This window comes from Nicotiana tabacum, chromosome 15 (genome assembly GCF_000715075.1).
Source record: "Nicotiana tabacum cultivar K326 chromosome 15, ASM71507v2, whole genome shotgun sequence".
Lineage (NCBI taxonomy): Eukaryota > Viridiplantae > Streptophyta > Magnoliopsida > Solanales > Solanaceae > Nicotiana > Nicotiana tabacum.
Window position 1 is genome coordinate 20,374,627 of NC_134094.1, and position 20,297 is coordinate 20,394,923.

The window sequence follows — 20,297 nt, forward strand, 5'->3', positions numbered from 1 at the left end:
TCCACGACTGTATTCATAAATACAGTAGGCGAATACAACGAACACAGTCCGATAGCAACGAAATTTGGTAGAATTTAATTTTGTTGAGTTAAATTAGGAGTGCTACACACTAATTGATACTCTTTCCGTTATTAAGCTCCCAACTTATTAGGCGAATTTCCGTAAGTGTATTCATAAATACAGTAGCGCAAATACAACGAATACAGTCCGGTAGCAACAAAATATTAGCTATAGGAAGTAAACAACGAATACAGTCCGGTAGCAACAAAATATTAGCTATAGGAAGTAAATATGATAGCTATAGGAAGTTAGAGCGAGATTTAGTTCAAACTTTAATTTATTTCAAGTGAAAATATATTGTGCATCTCCTCGATTCTCATTTTAGTATACTTTCAAATCTGTCATTTCTAATTGCCTTTCGCTATGATTATTACCAACCATATATGACAGCAAACATTCTTAGTATACTTAATTTTAGTATTACATGGTGTTCAAGATAGCTCAACAGCTTTGTCTGAAGAATTTAGCCATTCAATAGAAGAACGACAATTGCACCTCTCGAGATTCAGATGGTGAAGACATCTCATGCCTACGATTCTAATTTTTTTAAGTGATCAAACCTCAACAGATTGTAGAAGACTGCTGAGAGCAGATTTACGTCAGAAGAGTAACCTAAAAGAACTGATCAATCCCGAGAAAAACATAAAACAGCAGATCGTTGTATATAGATAGATCAGAGACAAAGTAACCAAAATCTGAAAGCTGAAAGATAATTGTATGTGAAAACCTATCAGATGAAAGTCATCATATCAGAACACTAGAAACCACCAAAAGCATATAAGACATCCAAGCAATAACTAAACGAGCCAGATACAAAAATAGCAGGAATTAGATCTCACTGATCCTTGTTTCCCTCTTATGATCTCACTGATCTTAAGCAGCAATTGATGGCTTAGAAACTGCAGAGAGTCTAGACCTCTTCTTGGCCAAACTCTCACTACGCCTTTCTCTTTGCTCCTTCAACCTAGTAGCAAGAAGCTTCTGGTATTCAGCTGCTTCCGACTTAGCCTTGGCAATTCTCTTCTTCTTGTCAGCAATTCTAGCTCTCTTTCTTTGCAAAGTCAAGGGTGTCACTAACCTTTGAATCTTAGGAGCTTTGCTCGCCTTTTTCCCTGTCCCAACAGAGCATAATAATAACATTTTAGGTAAGTTTAAGATTTCCACTTCATCAGGCAGCAGACACAAACATAAATAAATGCATAAATAACTAATGACAAGTAGCAATAAGAGTAAAGAACTTACCAGTTTTGGTTGTGAAATTTCTACGGTATGTGTTAACATACTTCCTGACATCATCTTCCTTCGAAAGATTGAAGAGCTTTCTAATCTTAGAAGCCCTCTTGGGTCCTCTCATCCTTGGTTTTTCAGTGTCGGTCAGCCCAGGCAGATCTTTCTCTCCCTTCTTAACAATAACCAGATTCAAAACAGAAAGATCAGGACTGACAATGCATCCACGGACAGACTTCCTTCTGCGCTCTCCGTTTCGCCTACCATAACCACGGAAGCAAGGGGTACCTGTTTGATGTGTAAATGTTTAGGTACTTCTAATAACAGCTTTTAAAAAGAATCTTAAAATCATAGCTTTTGATGCAAAAAACAATTTAGGTGTGCCCATCAAGATCATTCTAAACCTACCTCGGTAAAGCAAAAGACGAACACGGCCAGGAGTTAACACTCCTTGCTTCATTGGAAAACCTTGCTTGTCACATCCTCCCATAATCTTGAAAACGTAACCCTTGAACTCCTGCAAATTGAAAAATAACAATTTTAAAAAGAGTTGATGAAATCTAATGATTTGAACCCAAAAATTACGGAGTAAAAGGAACAGAAACCTACATCTCCCAAGGCATCTCCGCTAACTTCCTGGGAGATCCTTTTGTCAAAGAAGGCTCGGCTGCATTTCAAGACTTTAGCTTAGATAATGCTACTTCAAAATACATTATGAATGCGTCAATGTCATAAAACAAGATTGGACATACATGTTCCAAGAAAATACAGAGGTTTGCAACATAAATCCATCAATTGACAGTTAACATGCTAAGTAAAAAATTATAATTATAACAACACAGAGATTACTCTATGGCTCGTATAGAAATTAGTTAAGGTCAGCTATATCAATCCACTACAACGTTCATTCCGCTCCATCTAGGCTCATTCATTCCAATGTTCAATAATTTGTCTTAAAGACAGAAAGATAAATTCACACAAATCTTACAGTATTATAAGCTCCACCAAAAGTACTAAAAGAAGTAAACAGAGGTTCACTAATCACAGTAAATAGGAATAAAGGTTTTACAATATCCTTTTTATTTGGCAATAATACGAATCAATCAACGAGACTGCCCTCAATTCCAAACTAGCTGGGCTCGATCATATATTAATACTCTATAAACATTGTGACCATATTAACACATCATAAACATTCAGCTCTATTTATGTCCATTTTATTCCAATAATAAACAGTTTATCATTGCAACAACTAACAGCTCTCTAAAACAAAATTCTCTCTCAATCCCACACGTGCACTTACACGTATCATAAAATGAGAATGACTTCCGATTGATTATGTCTATAATAAATTAAGCTAGATTAAAACAGATACACACACACTATATACACACACAAACACATAAAGTTAGATTTACAAATTAAAAAAAAAAAAGACAGACACTATTGTCTTACAGTTTCTGGTCATCGTCGATTTCGAGCTTCCTCTGGCATCCAGTGGTGGGATTTGCGATGTTGAACTACAAAACAAATAAAAAAAATCAGCTAAATATACTTAATAAACAGAATTAAGGAGAAAATTAGGGTTTATTTAGTAACCTTCATCTTCGGTTGAACTCGTAGGAGGCCGGGAAGATGACGAAGTGCTGTTTAGCCTCTATTCGCTATTAGGGTTTTTTAGTAATGGGTATTTCGGTTTTTATATAAGGTATTTGGACCAAGTGTTGGGCCTCTACTAATGGGCTTCAGTGTTGGGCTATTGATCAGCCTTTCTGCCACGTGTATTTTTTACTGTTTTTGGATGCACTAGAAATTTGTGGCTATTTAGTTTCTTTCTTTTTTTGGGTAATAAGCAATTTAGTTTCTAATTGTGCCTCGACTGCATCTTATTTGTGCCTTCTAAAGAAAATACTGAAATTTTATGCTAGAGATTTACTAAATGTTAGTGAATTAATAAACTATTCATCGTAGGAGAGCTTCGTTACTATATTGTAATCCAAACTAAAGTATCACGAGTTTGAATTTAACGACCTCCTAATATTTTTCCAATTAACTCTAGAGAAATGATTTAGTGAAGATTCTTTCAATAATAATTAGAGTTACGAAAATTAAAGCATTTAAACCTCTCTTTTTCCCAAAGCATTTTATGCATGTCTAGTTTTAATGAATATATTAAATTTGCTACATTTTACTAACTCTATATCATACATCCAGACCAATAGCTGATTTAATCTAGAGTTTTACTTGCCGTCATATATTTTTGTTATGCTTAATTTTTTCTTCTTTTCTTATATTCATCACAAATATATATTATATATGTACTCAATTGGAATAGTTTTTTAAAAGAAAAACTAAGTTCAAGCGTGATGTAATCTGATTAAATTATGACATCAAGTAAAATTCTAGATTAAATCAAAGTTTTAATCTAAGTACAATCTAAACTTAGTTTTAGAATTAGTGAAGATTCTTTCAATAATAATTAGAGCTATAAAAATTGAAGCATTTTATACCTTTAGTTCGAAGTATTTTATACCTTGTCTAGTTCTAATGAATATATTAAATTTGCTACACTTTACATCCAGACCAATAGCTAATTTAATCCAGGATTTTACTTGCCGTCATATATTTTTGTTATGCTTAAACTTTTCTTGTTTTCTTATATTCATCACAAATATTCTGCTTATGGACTCAATTGGAATATATTTCGAAAGAAAAAATTTAAGTTTAAGTGTGATGTAATCTAATTGAATTGACGTAGCATCTCAAAAAAGTAAATAGCAAATTATACTATCATGATTTTTTATTCTTATTATCAACTTTTCTGAACATAATTTTTTTATTAAAAAGGATGAAAATGCCTTTGACAGCCCTTATAAAGTATTGAAATTACACATAGAAAGGAGTTATCATTTCAATCCAACAGGTCAACAACTTCAAAAACCAAGGGATAAGGGAGAGTGTAGTTTGTGAAAAGAAAAAAAAGGATGTAATCAATTTGGATAACAAATTGTTCGGTTTTTAGTTTTCATGTCAGACATCTGGTCTAGCATCTATACATGTCATCCAAAGAGTTATAGTACAATACAAAAAACATATACAACCAGCAGCAATAAAAGTAAAATTTTCAGTAGTTGATCCACATAGCCCAAAAGAAACAATCATTTACAACTGCAGATTATACTTTGAGAAGGAAGTTTCAGACTCAACAAAGGATATCTGTGATTATGAACTTGATCCACATTCTGCTGGTTTTGATTCAGCATTTACTTCATCTGAAGCAGGGAGTTTCTCACTCAAAGCTGACAGCTCATCACCTGGAGAAGCCGATGGTTCATCGCCTGGAGAAGCCGATGGTTCATCGCGTGGAGAAGCCCCCGAGAGAATAGGTTTTTTGAGTTGTACTAAAATCATGGTCATATTATCGCATCCTTCACCTCCAGCAGTAGGTGCCAAACACCGATCAAGAACTCTTTCACATATCGCTGAAAGCTTGGATTCCTACAAGTTAAACCTCCTAGGTCAATTATAGTTAAAGACTCTCAACCAGATAGCAGCGCGTTATTGGATGAAGAAAGAACAGAAAATTATCAAAGATAACATGATGCAAATTGGCTGGGGACTATTTAGCTGGCCTCAGCCTTGGCTGCATTTGTTAATCCAGTAAAGACATGAGAGGAGTGAAGATCAATTTGCCCATTGAATCAGTTGAGTCATCACAAATCTAAGGCTAAGAATCAGAGCAATCATGGAAATCAGGAACTCAAGGTAAAAATGATGAGCCTCCTTATTTCCAAGAAAATAATTGGAGTTTGCTTATTTCCTAGGTAACTATTACTTCAAAGAGTTTGAATTCCTAAGTGCTATCATATTACGGGGGAAGGGGGGGCGATTGATTTCCTACATTGGTATCTAAATACAGCGAGTGATTCACATTTTTCCAACAGAAAACGTCTTAGGAAAGAGGAACTTTTCTTTTTTCTTTTTCTTTTCTTGGAAAGTGCAGTGCTCCAAACAAATAATCATATTTAAGCAAACAAAATTTTGATTGCTTACATAAAAAGATGAGTGGTCAGAAAGCAAGCATATACTGCTCTAGATCTAAAACAAGACTGTTTTTTTTTATCTTTATTCAAACAATTACTCATGCACAACGGGTGTTATTAATTTTTCATATTTTTTGAAACCGGAGGTGCAAATTAGTGGATGTGCCTTCTTATACTTAGTTCAACTTCAGCCTTATACTCTTTTAATAGCAAAGAAGTTCCATTTGTGGCAAATAAGCATGTTCCAAAATATGGCAAGCATGCATGGCAAAAAGATGTCATTTTGGAAGAAACAGAGTTGCAAAACGTTTTTTATGGACAATGCACTTCCTCACCTAGGTTTTCCACAGGTTTCACTTTTAGTGGCTTTATAATCTTTGGCCTTGGGCACCTCCATAAAGTGAATATGATGAATATCACATAACTCAAAGATCTCAATGCTACAGCTAACACACATATTTGAATTTTGTACTTGAGCATTAACCAATCTTAATGATACAGAAGCATCATCTATCAGACTAACCGAGTTCAGCTGCTCATGTATAAAGTCCACTAATTGCTGGCTCGACATGCAGTCCCTGAAAAACAAGAAACACATTACTAATCAGTAGAATTTATTTCTGACAATGGCGCAATGCAAGAGTGGTAGATGAGCCGAAAAACCATAGGATCAATGAAAAATGAGAACCAAGATAGAGTATTGTAAAATTGTTGAATACATTAGACAAGAAGGAAACATAATCTACGCAAAAGGTGAAAGATCACTGGCCACCGCCCTATATTCTTTACATGAAGATCCTCATCCAAGCCAAGAGAAGATGTGCAAACACTCAGATCAATCATTTTACTATGTCTCAATCCCAACTAGTTTGGATATGGCTGTATGAATCCCAAGGCATTTTGCTTTTCCCTCACCACGAGGCATGCATAAACTTCGCCTTCTTAAAACGTATGGAGGGATTAAACTGGCATACTCTCTAGAATAGATTGAAATGAGAGGATTATAGCTCAAATTTCAAATCCTCGCCCAGAGTTTGGTTCTCGGGATTCCGCATCATAGGATAACTAGTCAATCATTCTATCTAATCCAGTGCAACTCTTGGTTTAATATCAGAATAAAATTTTAGTAATAAATTACTGGAGTTAAATTGTTCTACGTGAGAAAATCTTAAGTTATTTATTTTGATATTCATTTTTCATTACACAACTACACAAAAAGGGTACATCTGCCGACCTCCAAAAGTCTAATTTTGTTTTTCAAGTTCAAAAACTAAATCCCAAGGAAACTTGGGAAAGAAAACTTTGACAAAAGAAAGAAAATGGTGGGGAATATTCAAAAGACAAATAAATTACAAGAAGAGAAAATATACAACCAATATATTCAAAAACAACATCAACAAGAGGAAAGGAAAAAGCAAGCAAAAGCTTTTCAAATATGCTGGCTGGGGAAATGAAAAAACTGTTAGAGCAAGAAAAGGATGGAACATTGTAAACAAACAAAAAGATAAAACCGAAGAACTAAAAAGATGTGCAACTGAAATTTCCAAAAAGAAAAAATGAAATTAGCAAGCAAAATACTTACTCCTTTGTCACAATTTGTATGGAATCTTTTCCTTTTTTTACTTCCCAAAAAAATGGGTACTTTTCTATATCTAGAAACTGTTTAATTTTTACAATCTCATTTTACCTTCAATAACACGTTCTAGGAATTACTTATTGTCACTTTTTTATTAAAAGAGAAGTACAGAGAACAAGACACCACATGGACAATAAGAAAGAAGAAGAAGAAGAGAAGATGAAGTAACAGGTCAGTCATCCTTCGCAATGAAAAATTGAATGTTGTCCTATTGATACTGAGGTTACTTTTGGTACTTCATGTAATTTAAACTTACATGGAAAAAGTCTTTCTTTTTTTAAAAAAAATCGTGTGCTGTCAAGTATCACCAAGCAAATTGGAATGGAGGGAAAAAAAGAAAAGAAAGGGCAGCCCGGTGCACAAAGCATCCTGCGTTCACGCAGGGCCCGGGAAAGGGCCGCACCCCAAGGGGGTGTGATGTAGGCAGCCTACCCTAATGCAAAAAAAATTCAGAAAATAAAAGTTTGAGAAAGAGATGGAAGCAAAGCATATTCTTGTTGAAGAGGCGCTTGCCCCGCAAAGAGGTGGGGAGAGCAGGGCAAATCAAGGTTAGACATGGGTTTTGGTTAGATGAGGGAGGGGGAGAAGATTCTGCCTGAATTGGTGACTTCACCAGTATAGTTATGACTCATGGGAAGAGAGGCTGCACAGGAATGGAGTAGAGCCAGATCAAAGAGAAGGGGAAGGAGGACAGAGGAAAATGGAATAGCCTTTCCCTTCATCTTTCACATACACGGGGCAAATAAGTCATTTTCTCACTTATCAGTACGACCCTATATTCTAATTCTTAACTCATACACTATCCCTTCATTATAATTCAATGGCATAATGACAATTCACTTTCATCTTATACCTGAACCAAATGACCCCTGGGTACGATTCTTGAGAATCAGCTCAGTTACATCACAACAATTGCTGGTGTAGTGTCGGTCCTACTTGCAGTGGCTCTTTGGAACAAACTATCTATTACCAGTACAATAGCTTGTCGTGGTGTCAGTCACTAATGATAGATGTAAGGAGCAAAAGGGTACACTATGAAACTCAACAAGATGGTCATTGTTATTAGAATCGGAAAGGTTAACATGCATGATATTCTTTCAATTTGATATGATCTTAAATTTCCTGCCTATCTATTCTTCTTTGTTGTAGTCTTAAATTCTAGCAGACTTTTCAAATTGAAAAAAAAAAGAGTCTAGAAAGCATACCACACACCATCACAGGCGAGCACAATAAAATCATCATCATCACATAGTTCAACCTAATTAGAGAACAAAAAAATGTTAGAATCTGTTCTTTAGAAATATAGGAGAAGAGGAACAGCAATGCAGCATTAATACTATTTCACAATTCAGAGTTGATCAGAACTTGTGATTTCTCAGCAGTTCGTACCAATATTGTCCCTTCCATCCAAATCATAAAGTTAAATGTATCACCAAGAAAGAAGACCGATTCCAAACAAAGCTGTTCTTCTGTTGGATCTTCAATGCAACAGATTTACATTGTGGGATTTTATCTTTGATTGACAAAATGGATATGCTTTATAAATACCTTGAACAGAGCACCAATAGTAATATACATTGAACTATAGACTGATATTGATAAGAAATAGTTCAACTGCATAATATACAACAGGGAAGATTATTTCAAAAAGAAGCAATATCAATGATCTGGTAATCTTAGCTTATGAGCTATAGTTCGGACTTCAGTTTTCACGAGCACATTCCAAATCGAAGATTAGTTTGATTCTCATGGAGGCATAAGTAGGAACCTCACCGTTTCTGCCTCTACTTAGGTACTTGTCCCATTTATTGACATTGGGCAAGTGAGGGGTTTTCCTCGTGATAAAGCGGACTAAATCTAACATTTCCGTTTCCATAAATTGTAAGAAGCAGTTCTATGGCTTGTTCTTCTGGAGTTCTTTGTCCAAAAGAGTTACTATAAACACACAACTCCAATAAAATAAGGACCCAATAGAGATCTCTGGAGACTCAATAGATATTACGAGTATTACATATACACCTGGCTTGTACCAGCATTTTTTAACCCCTAAACTACTAGAGTATTACTTCCACAAACTGATGAAAATATAAAGCGGCTTCAAAAGTTAAAGGAACTCAGTTCTGGAGGATCATAGTAGGCAGCATCTCAGATCAAACAATCTTCCTGGACACTCTTTGCATTTGATTCTTGTTTGATCCTTATGAACTATTCCATCTTTTCTCATCACATGGTTATTAACAACTGAGCTGAAAATAATTACTGCAATAGCAGGATAATGAAATTTGATCAACAGTTGGAGTTCCATAGATAAACTTTATGATAAGTCGGAGCATCCAATGATTGTTGGATTGGCATTTGGTCACTTTCAATTTACAAAATTCGGCATGATTTACCACAGATTGCTATTTCTGAGTGTTGGTCATTTAGAGACTGTTCTCTTCCCTTTTTTTTAGAAAGGAAAAAAACTCTCTAAATGGACAACACGCTGAAATAGAGACAGTTTTACACATGGAACAAAGAATATTATGCACTATCCAATAGCATTAGAACTTCTCAGAGAATAGATGTCTTAACATTATGATCGAAGACATTGCACGATTTATGAAGAATTTAAGGAACATACAATATTTATGTCTGGATCGGCTGTAACAACTTGCTTCTCAGCTGGCAAAAACTTATTCTGCTTGAATTCCATGTCACCTGCAAAGAAGTTAAAATATGCTAGCTACCTCATCCAATAGATACTTTTCTTCCCATCTATTCCTAAATAACCAAAAGTTTAAATTGTGAATTTGCCACTTAGAAAATAGATCCTAATTACAGCTTCTATCTTGCTCCATTACTGACATTGCGAACTGCATCTCAATTGGCTAGTGTTTAAGCAGATTAATATAGTTTCACAAACACAATAGCATAATACCTATAGCTCTTGCAAGATTTAAGCTACCATTAACACGTCCTGCGTGGATGAAACCACCTGCTTTCAGGATCCTCTCTCTTTCAATCTCAAGATCAGGTTTGTGATCCCTTGATAGATTATACGCCTGCACAAAGACACATGATGCTTGGTATTAAACCATAAAAGTTAATCAATGCATCATTGCGAGAACAAATGCATCCATGACTGCGCATGACAAAGTACGACCCAGCTCTAGCAAGTTCAGTGCCATGGCATGCTGAGCTGTCCTGTCGGAACACGACTTCAGATACAAAATATCTACCCAAGGAGAAAAGTATAAGAATGCAGGAAAGACAGTAATTAACTCGAAGATAGCATCCCACCTGGCCCTTCCGTGAAATCACACAGCGCGAATCACCAGCATTCGCAACAATGACTTGGTTCTCTCTAATGATTGCAACACAAGCCGTACTTCCAGAAGTTGGTCCAGGAAAATCAGAGTGAGGCCCCTGATAACAGCAAACACATAGCCATAAAACAATCAATCAATGAGCACAACAATGGAAATATGCAGGTAGCTCCCGCCTCCCAATGTGCCACGAGAAATGACAGGGAATTGAAATTACGTGTCCTTAATTAAAAATTGATATGTCAACTATAAAACAAAAGGAAAGCAATAAATCACACTATATCCCAATTTCTGCACGTACCTCCTCAAAGGCCCAATCATCAGTATTGCCGTTTCCATCACCGTTTCTTGGAGACCACATAAGACCCTCTATCATACCCGTAAACTTGTTTAATCTATCCCCTAACGCAGCCAGCTCCCTCCATCCTCTCTGACCACGCATCATCTCATCCATTCTGCACCAAGAACAGAACAAAATCTTTCAACACACAGCTTAGCAACATAAAAGGCAATTAGTGATCTCATAATGCAAAAAATGCAAGCATGACTTAGATCTTCATTTAGTTACAACTTTAAGACCGTTTCATACCAAAAGATCTCTGCTGGAAGGTTAGGCAAGCTGAATTCATAGGATTATTAGCTATAAAATGGTTAACAACGGCCTGGGGAGTTGATATCATCTTAAGCAACGCACTTCTTCTTAACGTTCCTCAGTTTCTTGGCACTTCACAATTCTATTTTCTTGTAAGTACCCTCTCTATTCTCTGTGTCAAACATGTGCACAAACAACAATAAAGCTTATATACACTAGCATTAACGAAATAGAATTTCTTTCTTAGGTCTTTTTTGCACGGGTTACGGGGCAGGGAACAGAGGGATACGAAGGTATTGACTTCCAAATCGATATGGGAACGATGACTTCCCCATATACTAGGTTATCCTTAGTAAAGTTGAGTCTTTGCTGCTTCGTCCGACCTATCTAGCCTGGTATTTACTATTCAATTTCAATATTCATAGAGAGGAGGAGAGTTTTCTCTGTCTATATCTTGACCATAGCAATCTAGAACAGGTAGAATAGATCAAATATCGAGGGGGAGAGACACGAAAAAGCAACAGCAAAAAGAAAGGAGGGGCAGAGATAAACTAGTTAGAGATTGTTGTTCTGCTAATCTAATCAAATGGTGTTAATCCAAAATAAGCGTTATATATCTGACAGATAACCTAGTCAGCCCTAAATATATTGAAGTTTTTCATGCTTAATACTTAATGTTGAGGCAGAATTTCACGGGGTGACGGAGATTGGGACAGTCATGCAGTGAAAATCATACGATCCATGGTTTTAAGTGAGGAGATAAATGAAGCCAGGTCTAACAGCTTAGATTACAGCTTATTACTTTTAAAGCTTTCATTTTTGTTCCTTCTATCGAAGTAATGACTACCAATGCAACTTAGGTTTTCTATCTGAATGTCAAGGATGCGACGTGACAGCTGATAATCACCATTGGAGAACCAACAAAAGAACTTAGGTTTCAGGAGTAATAAAAAGAAGGCCAAATACCGAGACAAACCCTTAAACTTGGCTCCAGTTTTTATTTTGACACCTCAACTCAAGCTAGTACCTATTGAACACTCCAACTCCAATAAAAGTGTAACTATTGAACACCTCACGAAAAATACCCAAGTAAGTCCAGCCGCGTGAACTACACGTGCAGTGACGTGGCAAAATGGACGAATCAGAAAATGCCACATGGCTTTTGAATTTAAAAAAAGACCTTTGAGGAAGGAAAAAAAAAAAGGAAAGAAAACAAAAGAAGAAACAAGACTTCTTCCATAAACCCCATTGCAGCCGCCATCATGTCCCCAGCCTTTTAATATCTACCACCACTCACAATTTTAAGGTTTCCCTAGACATCCCCATCCCATACCCCCAATCTTCCATGCCCCCCCCCCCCCTTCCCCCACGATTTTCAAACTTTTTTCTGCCGTCCCTCGCTGCAATCCCATCCCTCCCCCCACCACATCTTCCTCTTGCCAGACCCACCTTCATCCCTCAGACACGATTGTTAGATCCTTCTACCAATACAATTAATAACCTCTTTTTTTTAATCTAACCAAAAAGAATAAATAGAGAAATGAGGAATGAATTGAAAATTGGTAAAACAAAAAGCTATTTTCTGCAGTAAAGAAGCTCTGATCCCAAATCTTAAGGAGAAGGCTATAAGGATTTCGAAAAAGAAAAGATGGCCGTTGTGAAATACAAAGAGAAAGGAGGATGAGCTTGGCCATGATAGTTAAATTTTAGAATTCGCCGGAATTTTCATTACCGGCGAACAGTGGAGGATCCAGGATTTGGAGCTTCCGGGTGCCTTGTAGCTTTGAACGTCCATGTGTCGCTGTTTATACATTGAGATAGAGTATATTTTGTCGGTTTGAGCAACTTTGGACTTCGGTTCGGGTTACTTATTTTTTTGGTATATAATATAAATCGATTGAACGGAAAAATATAGTACTATAGTTATGATAAAGCGAAGATCTGCAAAAGAAAATGCTATTTTGACTTTGTGTGAAAAAACAAATACCTTAACTAATAAGAGACACAAAAAGAATGTCAAAAGTTAACAAACAAAGTAAGATAGTTAACAATAATTATAGAAGAAAAAATAAAAGAACGGAATATATAGAATGATAGAAAGCTTAACGTGATGTAGCAAGCCAAAAGGTTAAAAAACTATTGCCAGTGGGTTTAGATCCTTCACAACCAAGGTGGAATCTCCTACCCTTTGCCACTAGCACCTTTGTATCATCTGTTACTACGAGTGGCGCTTTAAATATATATGTGATTTCTTACATATATATATACATTATATATACAGAGTTTCGACCGAAGCTTGCGGGTGGCATACCACTCCCTTGGGCCTTACTAGATTCGCACATGCCGGTGAACACTAGTTTGGCTGCCAGTGTTATTCTGTTCATGTAATGCCATGGGCAATTTATTTTTCTATTTTATTTGTTGTTCTTTTTGTTAGAACAGAAATTTTTTGCTATCATTATAATTGATTAGTGGATTATTTAAGGAGTAGCAGTGGTAGTAGTGATTGTAGGGAGAGAGGAGGGAGAAGGAGAACGCTGAGTTGGTCGCGCGAGAGATGAGGAAAGAGAAAGAGAAAGAAAAGATGTGATTTTTTGGAAAAGAAAAAGGAAAAATCTAATTTGAGACCCATTCATGCGCGGTGAAGAACACTGGTTTTGCAGTGTTCAATAGGTACTAACATGAGTTGAGGTGTCAAAATGGAAACTGGAGCCAAGTTTAAGGGGCCGTCTACGTATTTGGCCTAAAAAGAATATAAGGACTAAAATGCAGATGCAGTCAACTAGGTGTCATCTATTAGTTTCAGAAGATATTAGTTTAAGCAGACAGGTAGAAATAATTCAATTCATCCATCCAAAAAGCATACATCATGTTAATATATAAAGACAAAAGGCAAACTGAAAGTCTGGAATAAGGTTGACATGAATCTTTTCACATATATGGAAACTCAGTAATCGATGCTAAAAGATGCAGCAGAGTACAGTTTATTAATTAGCCAGTTATAGAACCAAAACTACAAGAAAATCACCTGAAAAAGGCTTTCTGGACTGAAGTTCCAATATCTCCATGCAGATATGCTTCATGCTTCAGCACTTGCTGATGTAGATACTTGGCACAAAATTTAGCAACAACTTTACCTGAAATGTATAAATGGTTCAGTTATTTCATATATAACAAAGGTAGCATATTGGTTATGCAAGACATCTTTAACAATGCACATTACTAGCCTAATTTATCTTTCTAGTGCACCAAAAGTTACAGGGATTAAAGTGACCATGGTTTAAAAGGAACTGTCAAGTGAAATAAGAGCTTCTCCCCTGAACTCTAGCCGACAAATTAACCTCCAGTTTTCCAAAACAGATATACTTCAATTACATAAAAACCAAAAAAAACTCCTAGACCATAAGTTGAACAAATAAAAAGCAGAAGACAGCAAATTTAGATGGGAAATATACAAAACATTCCACTGAGCATGTATAACAAGCTAAACACCACCCAATGTACAAATGCCATTCTCACCAAAGGAACGTCACAACATGAAACTGATAAATGGACCTTGGGCCTAACTCAACCTCAAAAGCTAGCTCAAGAGGTGAGGATTGCCCAAGTCCATATAAGGAGACCACCCATCCCCTTCATTGTCTATGTGGGACTCAACACCCTCTCTGGCGTGACTGGACATCTGGAGCGTGGACAATTATGGGGGCCCAACATTAGAAAATCAGGATGGGTCCTGCTCTGATACCATGATAAATGGACCTTGGGCCTAACTCGGACCCAAAAGCTAGCTCAAGACGTGAGGATTGCCCAAGTCCATATAAGGAGACCACCCATCCCTTTCATTGTCGATGTGGGACTCAATAGAAACATCATCCATCAGCAGATTTATCTCATAGTATATCCAAATATGCAGGATATCTTCAACACCATTAAAAACATAATTCATCAAAAGAGTATAAGATAATCATATGCTAGCAAGACCAGATATATCTCTAGGATATACTTTTAAATGGACAATATCATCTATTTACTGAAGACATGAATAGGATAGATGTCATATCATGAATAATTCATTTAGAGCGGATAACCTCGTAAGCTAATATTACCTTAACTCAACCACACATGCTTTAATTATTAAATTTGTCAGATATCTGAAAATAAAGTTTTCCCATTTAATGATGCATATATAGTCACTGCCTACCTCCATGACCATCATAGACACCAAAAAAGGAAGTGGAAGCATCCAAGTCAGTAATTGCTGCATGCTAAATAAATGAGGGCAATAGTTAGATCAAAATAAAGTTCACATCACACATCAAGCTGAATCTTTCCATAGCTTATATACTATGATAACACAGACGCTGAGCATGTATTGCAAAACAGAAGCATACATTACATATGAAAGGTACTCCCAAGGTAGCTACAATACATGTACCGTGTACCAAACAAATATAAAGCACAATAAAATCATAGTTTAAGCGGATGTGAACTCCCCTTCCCAACTATCACATAATACAACAACAAGTAGGGTCTGGGGAGGGTAAAGTGTACGCAGACCTTACCCCTACCTTATGACGGTAGAAAAGTTGTTTCCGGAAGACCCTCGACTCAAGAGAAGCGAACAACTATCACATAATAGAACGTCCTAAATAATCTAATCTTTCCACAGAGAGATTCTTCCAACTATCACTTATTTGGTTCTTTATCTCCTTTCGTGGAAGGCCTTAAACAAGTAGTTTGGGTTGCTAGAAATGGTTAAGAATCAGGAAAACGCGATTGAGAACTAGCACATTACAAAGTAGTCAGACAGTCACAAATTTCCAGCTTATAACGAGTTGATTAGTTCTCATAGAGGAAGTACGCAAAGAAAAAGGAAGTTTGTAAATACTCCTATATAGATAGAAAACTCTGCTAGTACTGATTGTGCCGAATTACATAACTCCAGAGAAAAAGAATGGATAGAGATACGAGAATCAAACAGAGCTTAAAGGAGTCCTTTATTCATGAATTATGGAGATGATTATACCCTTAACTCATGGTCTCATGCTTAGGATCCGTAATAACACAGGCTACAAGCTAATCTTTTCCTACACCGAAAGCTGTAAAAAGCATAGACTATTAGAGTGTGTGTTTCCTCTTTTAGTATTACAATCATTTTACTTTTTTTACTTTTTCTTTTTTACGACGGTGGTGTCAGGGCCAGCTTGCGCGCACCTCATCCATTCCACCGCATACCTGCTACCTCCCACCAACACAGATATCGGGTATCTCTTCCCACCTAGGCTTTAGCAAATGCGAAGAGATCACATAGTTTTTTTGTCGCTGCTAGATTTGAACCTGAGCCCTCATGGTTCTCCATCCAATTTATTAACCACTAGACCACACCCTTGGGTGCACTAAAATCATTTTTCCTTATGGCATAAATACACTAACAAATCACTGAATGAGAAAATATGATTTCTTTTATTTGACAAACTTACATACTACAATATATTTGCTAAAGTAGATGGGATCATTACTGATTACTCACAGCATCTTCCATAGTTGCTCGCCATCCTTGCATTGATGATAAACCATATCTAACCTTAACATTCTCACCATCTTCTGAAAATTTCTCCGTTTTCGGAGTACTCAGGTATATACCCATCTCCTTTAGCTGAAATGAGAAAAGAGAAGCAATGACATAATATAAGACCCAAAGGTTCATGAATAAAACTCTATAGCCAAGTGGATAGCGACGAAATTTACCGGAAACCACTGATTCAGAGTGGTTATCAGAAGCTCTTAGTGCAAATCTTCGATTATAATGATAACATAAAAGCTGCACTAGTGCAAAAGAATTAAAAACGATTAAAAAGGAGGGGGGAAAAAGAAGAGGAACTCATTCTGCAGACAAAAATGTGTTAACGATATGTCAGAGATGATTGACTGATTATGTGATTTCTTTAAAGCATGATTGCAACAGAAGCAAACTTCTAAGACTCACAAACTGCACTCCTGCCTTGTCATCTTTGAAACGCCTGGTATTCCTTCTTTCTAGATAGTCCATAAAAATTTAATGCTAACTTCCACCACTTTTGTTGTGCCCTTCGGATCCTAGAACCAATGCAGGCAGCAATTAATTCGTTTTAAATGCCACTACCCAATGAATACCCACCACTGAACTTAACACACTCCAAATATCTTGAGGAACGTCAAGATGGAGCAAGAGATGATTGACTGATTATGTGGTCTTATAATGCATTGCATCTGTTAGACAATCTTCTTCTAGCCTTATCTTATGGGTTTACATTCTCTCTCACACTGTTTGAGGAGTCAATACTTGATAGTTCAACATAAAAGGTCAAAGCAGCAACCAAAAGAAAGAAAACTCAAACTATTTGGGTACTTGTCTCCAGATATCCAACTCTAGCATACCTCAAATGTATCTCAGGAACTCTAGGGCATTTTGAAGCTCAAAGTCAGTTGCAGAATTGTTCACTTTATTGATTATTTGATTCTTTCGTATTCTGTATCAAGTTTAATCATAAATCTTGTGGATGATTATACATGGATTCTTACTGGAGAGTGGAGCCTACAGGCCTATAGATCACTCTGTTACTGCTTTATGGGAAGAGCTTTCTGATTCACAAGGTTTGTGGTCTAAAGACTAAAGCTTGGTGCATCGGTGAGAATTTCAACATAGCTAGGTTTTTTTAATGCATGGGAAGAAGGAGATTAATGCAACAACGAAACATTTCTCTATTTCGACTCGGATTGGAAATTGATGCATCCTCCTCTTAGTAGAGGCAATTTGACCTGGAGAAGGGTATGGACTTGACAGGTTTACCATCTCGACTGAGCATGAAGAGAAGTCCAGTGTATAGCTAGAAAATAATAGTACGAATGTCTTGAACAATCGATGTCTTTCATATCTAGCTATAACAATGAGTAATTTTTTAATTTCTAAATGGAATGGCCAAAATTCGCACTTCTACACCAAAAAACAGCATGTAATTTAGCAATGGGGCGCCACGCGGGTCATTTGTTCATAGAGTGTGAATTCAAGAACAAGGGAAAGAAACTGATTACAAGTTTTACATTTCTTTTCGATGAAATACCAAATTTAAATCTCTTTGAGACTTGACCACGCTAAAACTCATAATAGAACCAAGAATTCTATTTACCCTGCATCCCATTATATCAAAAGACGCTACAGTCCATGCAAACAATCTCTAATAATCATAATCTTGGTAGAAAAAAGAAAAGTACTAACGATGTATCAATCATCAAGTTTTCCAGCACACTAGAATTATGTCAAGGGTCTAATAGAAAGAATCTGGGTTTAAGGGGTATTTCAAATCATTGATATAAAATGCTTAGTTTTCCAATGGCTCTAAACTGAAATTAGGAGGATCTGCTAAACAACTTGAAAGTAATGAATTTATCGCATTGTAGATAAATCAACATACAATGACAACTATTCCATTTCTTTTCCTTTTGATTTTTTTTTCAAAAATAATGGTGGGTGTCTAAGCCAGCTTTTGCACACCTCGATATTCCACCAGATTGGTACTAACTCCCACCAGCACAGTACAAGATAACTCTACCCACCAAGGCTTAGGCAGATCGGAAGGACAACCATTTATTTTTCCTTCTTTTTTAAAAAAAAAATATTTTATAATGTTGCTTTACTTGCTCTGGTGGCTAGGTTGCATTTCCCTCCTATTATTATGTACTGAAGTTAAATAAGGCTCTCAAAAAATATTAGTCCTGTGCATGGTAGCTTCTATCAGAATCTCAAAAAATATTGTTTTCAGATTCTGATTTTGAATCTATGCCTAATTTTTTATCTTCATCATCCACCATACGTCAGGGGCTTTTACATTACCTGTATCATTGTTCTGTTGGCTCACGAATTTTGAATTTAAATATGGCCCGTGAACAATTTTTTCTTCTTTTTCTAAGATAAATATCAAGATTTTATTGATACAGCGATAGAGAGTGCTGATACATATAAAGTGCGGTTATTAAAAATAACAGAGTATCCTACAGATCCTGTAGAGTGTGAAGGAACTCCAAAGGGCCATTTATATTGTATACATCTTTCATTTTTGTCAAAAAGGCTAACTAGATACAAAGATCTATACTCAAATAATTTATCTGCAACTGCTTTGCTGTGAAATATCTGCTGAAGCAAACACTGCTTTGCTGTGAAATATCTGCTGAAGCAAACACTAGAAGCTTCATTTATTTCCTTTTGATTATGGTAGGAATGGAGGGTGTCTCGACTATTCCACCAAGTACTTTTTTTTTTTTTTTGATGAAGACTACTCCACCAAGTACCTGCTACTCCTATCAATACAAGTACTAGCTACTTCTTCCCACCAAGGCTTACGCAGATAGAAAGAATCTACTACTACATTTCTATTTTCCTTTTGTTTTTTGTTTTTCATTTTATAATGGTAGGGTCTGAGCCATCTTTTGCACACCTCGATTATTCCACCGGGTATGTGCTAACTGCCACCAGCACAGGTACAAGTAACACTACCCACCAAGGTTTAGGCAGATTGGAAGGACAAGTATTCCATTTCCTATGGAACATTATCGGAATTTAATAGCCACTATTCACAGGTGAAGTAAGTAAGCCAGCAAAATAACTAGTAAAAATCACAAAGAAACTACATAAATCGGAGTTCAATGTTTTTCTTTATACAATGGAATGCTCAACTGAATTTTCAATTCGTATTTTACCATAATAGTTAGCTGTTATGTATAAATCAAGAGAGAGAGAGAGAGAGAGAGAGAGAGAGAGAGAGAGAGAGAGCGGCGGAACTTACAAGTGGATTTCGCCGGAGAAGGAGATCGGAGGAGGAGGTAAGAGGCCGACGGGAACTAGTGGTCAACTTCGCCGGCGAAGAAACTCCGGCGGAAAAACAATAGGAAGGAAATTCTGATGACTACTTTTTACAATGACTGGTCTTTCTGAATATTCAGGAACAAGAATAAGATAGATTAAAGTATAATCAACCTAATATTTTTCTTATAAAATACTTTACTCCTATAGTCCTACTACTATTTTCTCTATTATATTTTTGTTTCACAGTTATTATTTTGAATATTTAAATAATCTTTTTTGCTTTGTAATTTAGTTTTTCTTCAGATGTTCTTAAATGCATTTTTACTGTACAACTTGTGGGTTATATACGGAATAAATTTGGCAAGTAAACTTTTTATTATAGAAAACTTGATTGCTTTACTTATAAATTACAAATAAATAACTCACTTTATATACTAATCTTGTAGGGGTTTAGTAAGTAAATAATAATTATCACACAAGTCTTCCACAAAAGAACATCATGCCTAAGGGAGCGAGTACGTGCCTAAGGGACTTATATACATACATTTTAACTTCAAATAAAATTGGAGATGGCTGTACCTAAGGTATCTCT

At 36.2% G+C, this 20,297-nt stretch overlaps 2 protein-coding genes across 5 annotated transcripts; both read right to left on the reverse strand.

Moving 5' to 3' along the window:
• Positions 1-697: 697 nt before the first annotated feature.
• Positions 698-2,996, reverse strand: LOC107778441 (small ribosomal subunit protein eS6-like). Its single transcript, XM_016598695.2, has 6 exons — positions 2,887-2,996; positions 2,743-2,807; positions 1,897-1,954; positions 1,696-1,804; positions 1,303-1,575; positions 698-1,172 (listed from the first exon to the last, which is right to left on the reverse strand). The coding sequence occupies exons 1-6, from the start codon at positions 2,890-2,892 to the stop codon at positions 934-936; spliced, it is 750 nt and encodes a 249-aa protein (XP_016454181.1). The 5' UTR covers positions 2,893-2,996; the 3' UTR covers positions 698-933.
• A 1,254-nt stretch (positions 2,997-4,250) lies between these two features.
• Positions 4,251-19,868, reverse strand: LOC107778442 (putative protein phosphatase 2C 60). 4 transcript variants are annotated; one of them, XM_016598696.2, is made up of 12 exons: positions 19,686-19,868; positions 16,615-16,687; positions 16,397-16,522; positions 15,068-15,131; positions 13,895-14,003; positions 10,576-10,729; positions 10,249-10,374; positions 9,887-10,010; positions 9,590-9,666; positions 8,172-8,224; positions 5,854-5,908; positions 4,251-4,785 (listed from the first exon to the last, which is right to left on the reverse strand). In XM_016598696.2, the coding sequence occupies exons 3-12, from the start codon at positions 16,511-16,513 to the stop codon at positions 4,510-4,512; spliced, it is 1,155 nt and encodes a 384-aa protein (XP_016454182.1). In that variant the 5' UTR covers positions 16,514-16,522; positions 16,615-16,687; positions 19,686-19,868; the 3' UTR covers positions 4,251-4,509. The 4 variants fall into 4 exon arrangements, with proteins under 4 accessions (XP_016454182.1, XP_075086725.1, XP_016454184.1 ...); XM_075230624.1 differs by having other exon boundaries at positions 5,666-5,908; XM_016598698.2 differs by having other exon boundaries at positions 16,615-16,692; positions 19,686-19,826.
• Between the last annotated feature and the right edge of the window lie 429 nt (positions 19,869-20,297).

What these genes read in the sequence shown, in the direction of transcription:
- LOC107778442 (XM_016598696.2), bottom strand. Translation starts at nt 16,513, where the DNA reads ATGGGTATATACCTGAGTACTCCGAAAACGGAGAAATTTTCAGAAGAT. An exon ending in TGATTTCACGGAAGGGCCAG is followed by an intron (nt 10,011 to 10,248) that starts GTGGGATGCTAT and finishes GTCTTTGTGCAG; the next exon opens with GCGTATAATCTATCAAGGGA. An exon ending in CTCGCCTGTGATGGTGTGTG is followed by an intron (nt 5,909 to 8,171) that starts GTATGCTTTCTA and finishes CTTGTTTTTCAG; the next exon opens with GGACTGCATGTCGAGCCAGC.
- LOC107778441 (XM_016598695.2), bottom strand. An exon ending in GCGGAGATGCCTTGGGAGAT is followed by an intron (nt 1,805 to 1,896) that starts GTAGGTTTCTGT and finishes TTCAATTTGCAG; the next exon opens with GAGTTCAAGGGTTACGTTTT. An exon ending in AAATTTCACAACCAAAACTG is followed by an intron (nt 1,173 to 1,302) that starts GTAAGTTCTTTA and finishes CTGTTGGGACAG; the next exon opens with GGAAAAAGGCGAGCAAAGCT.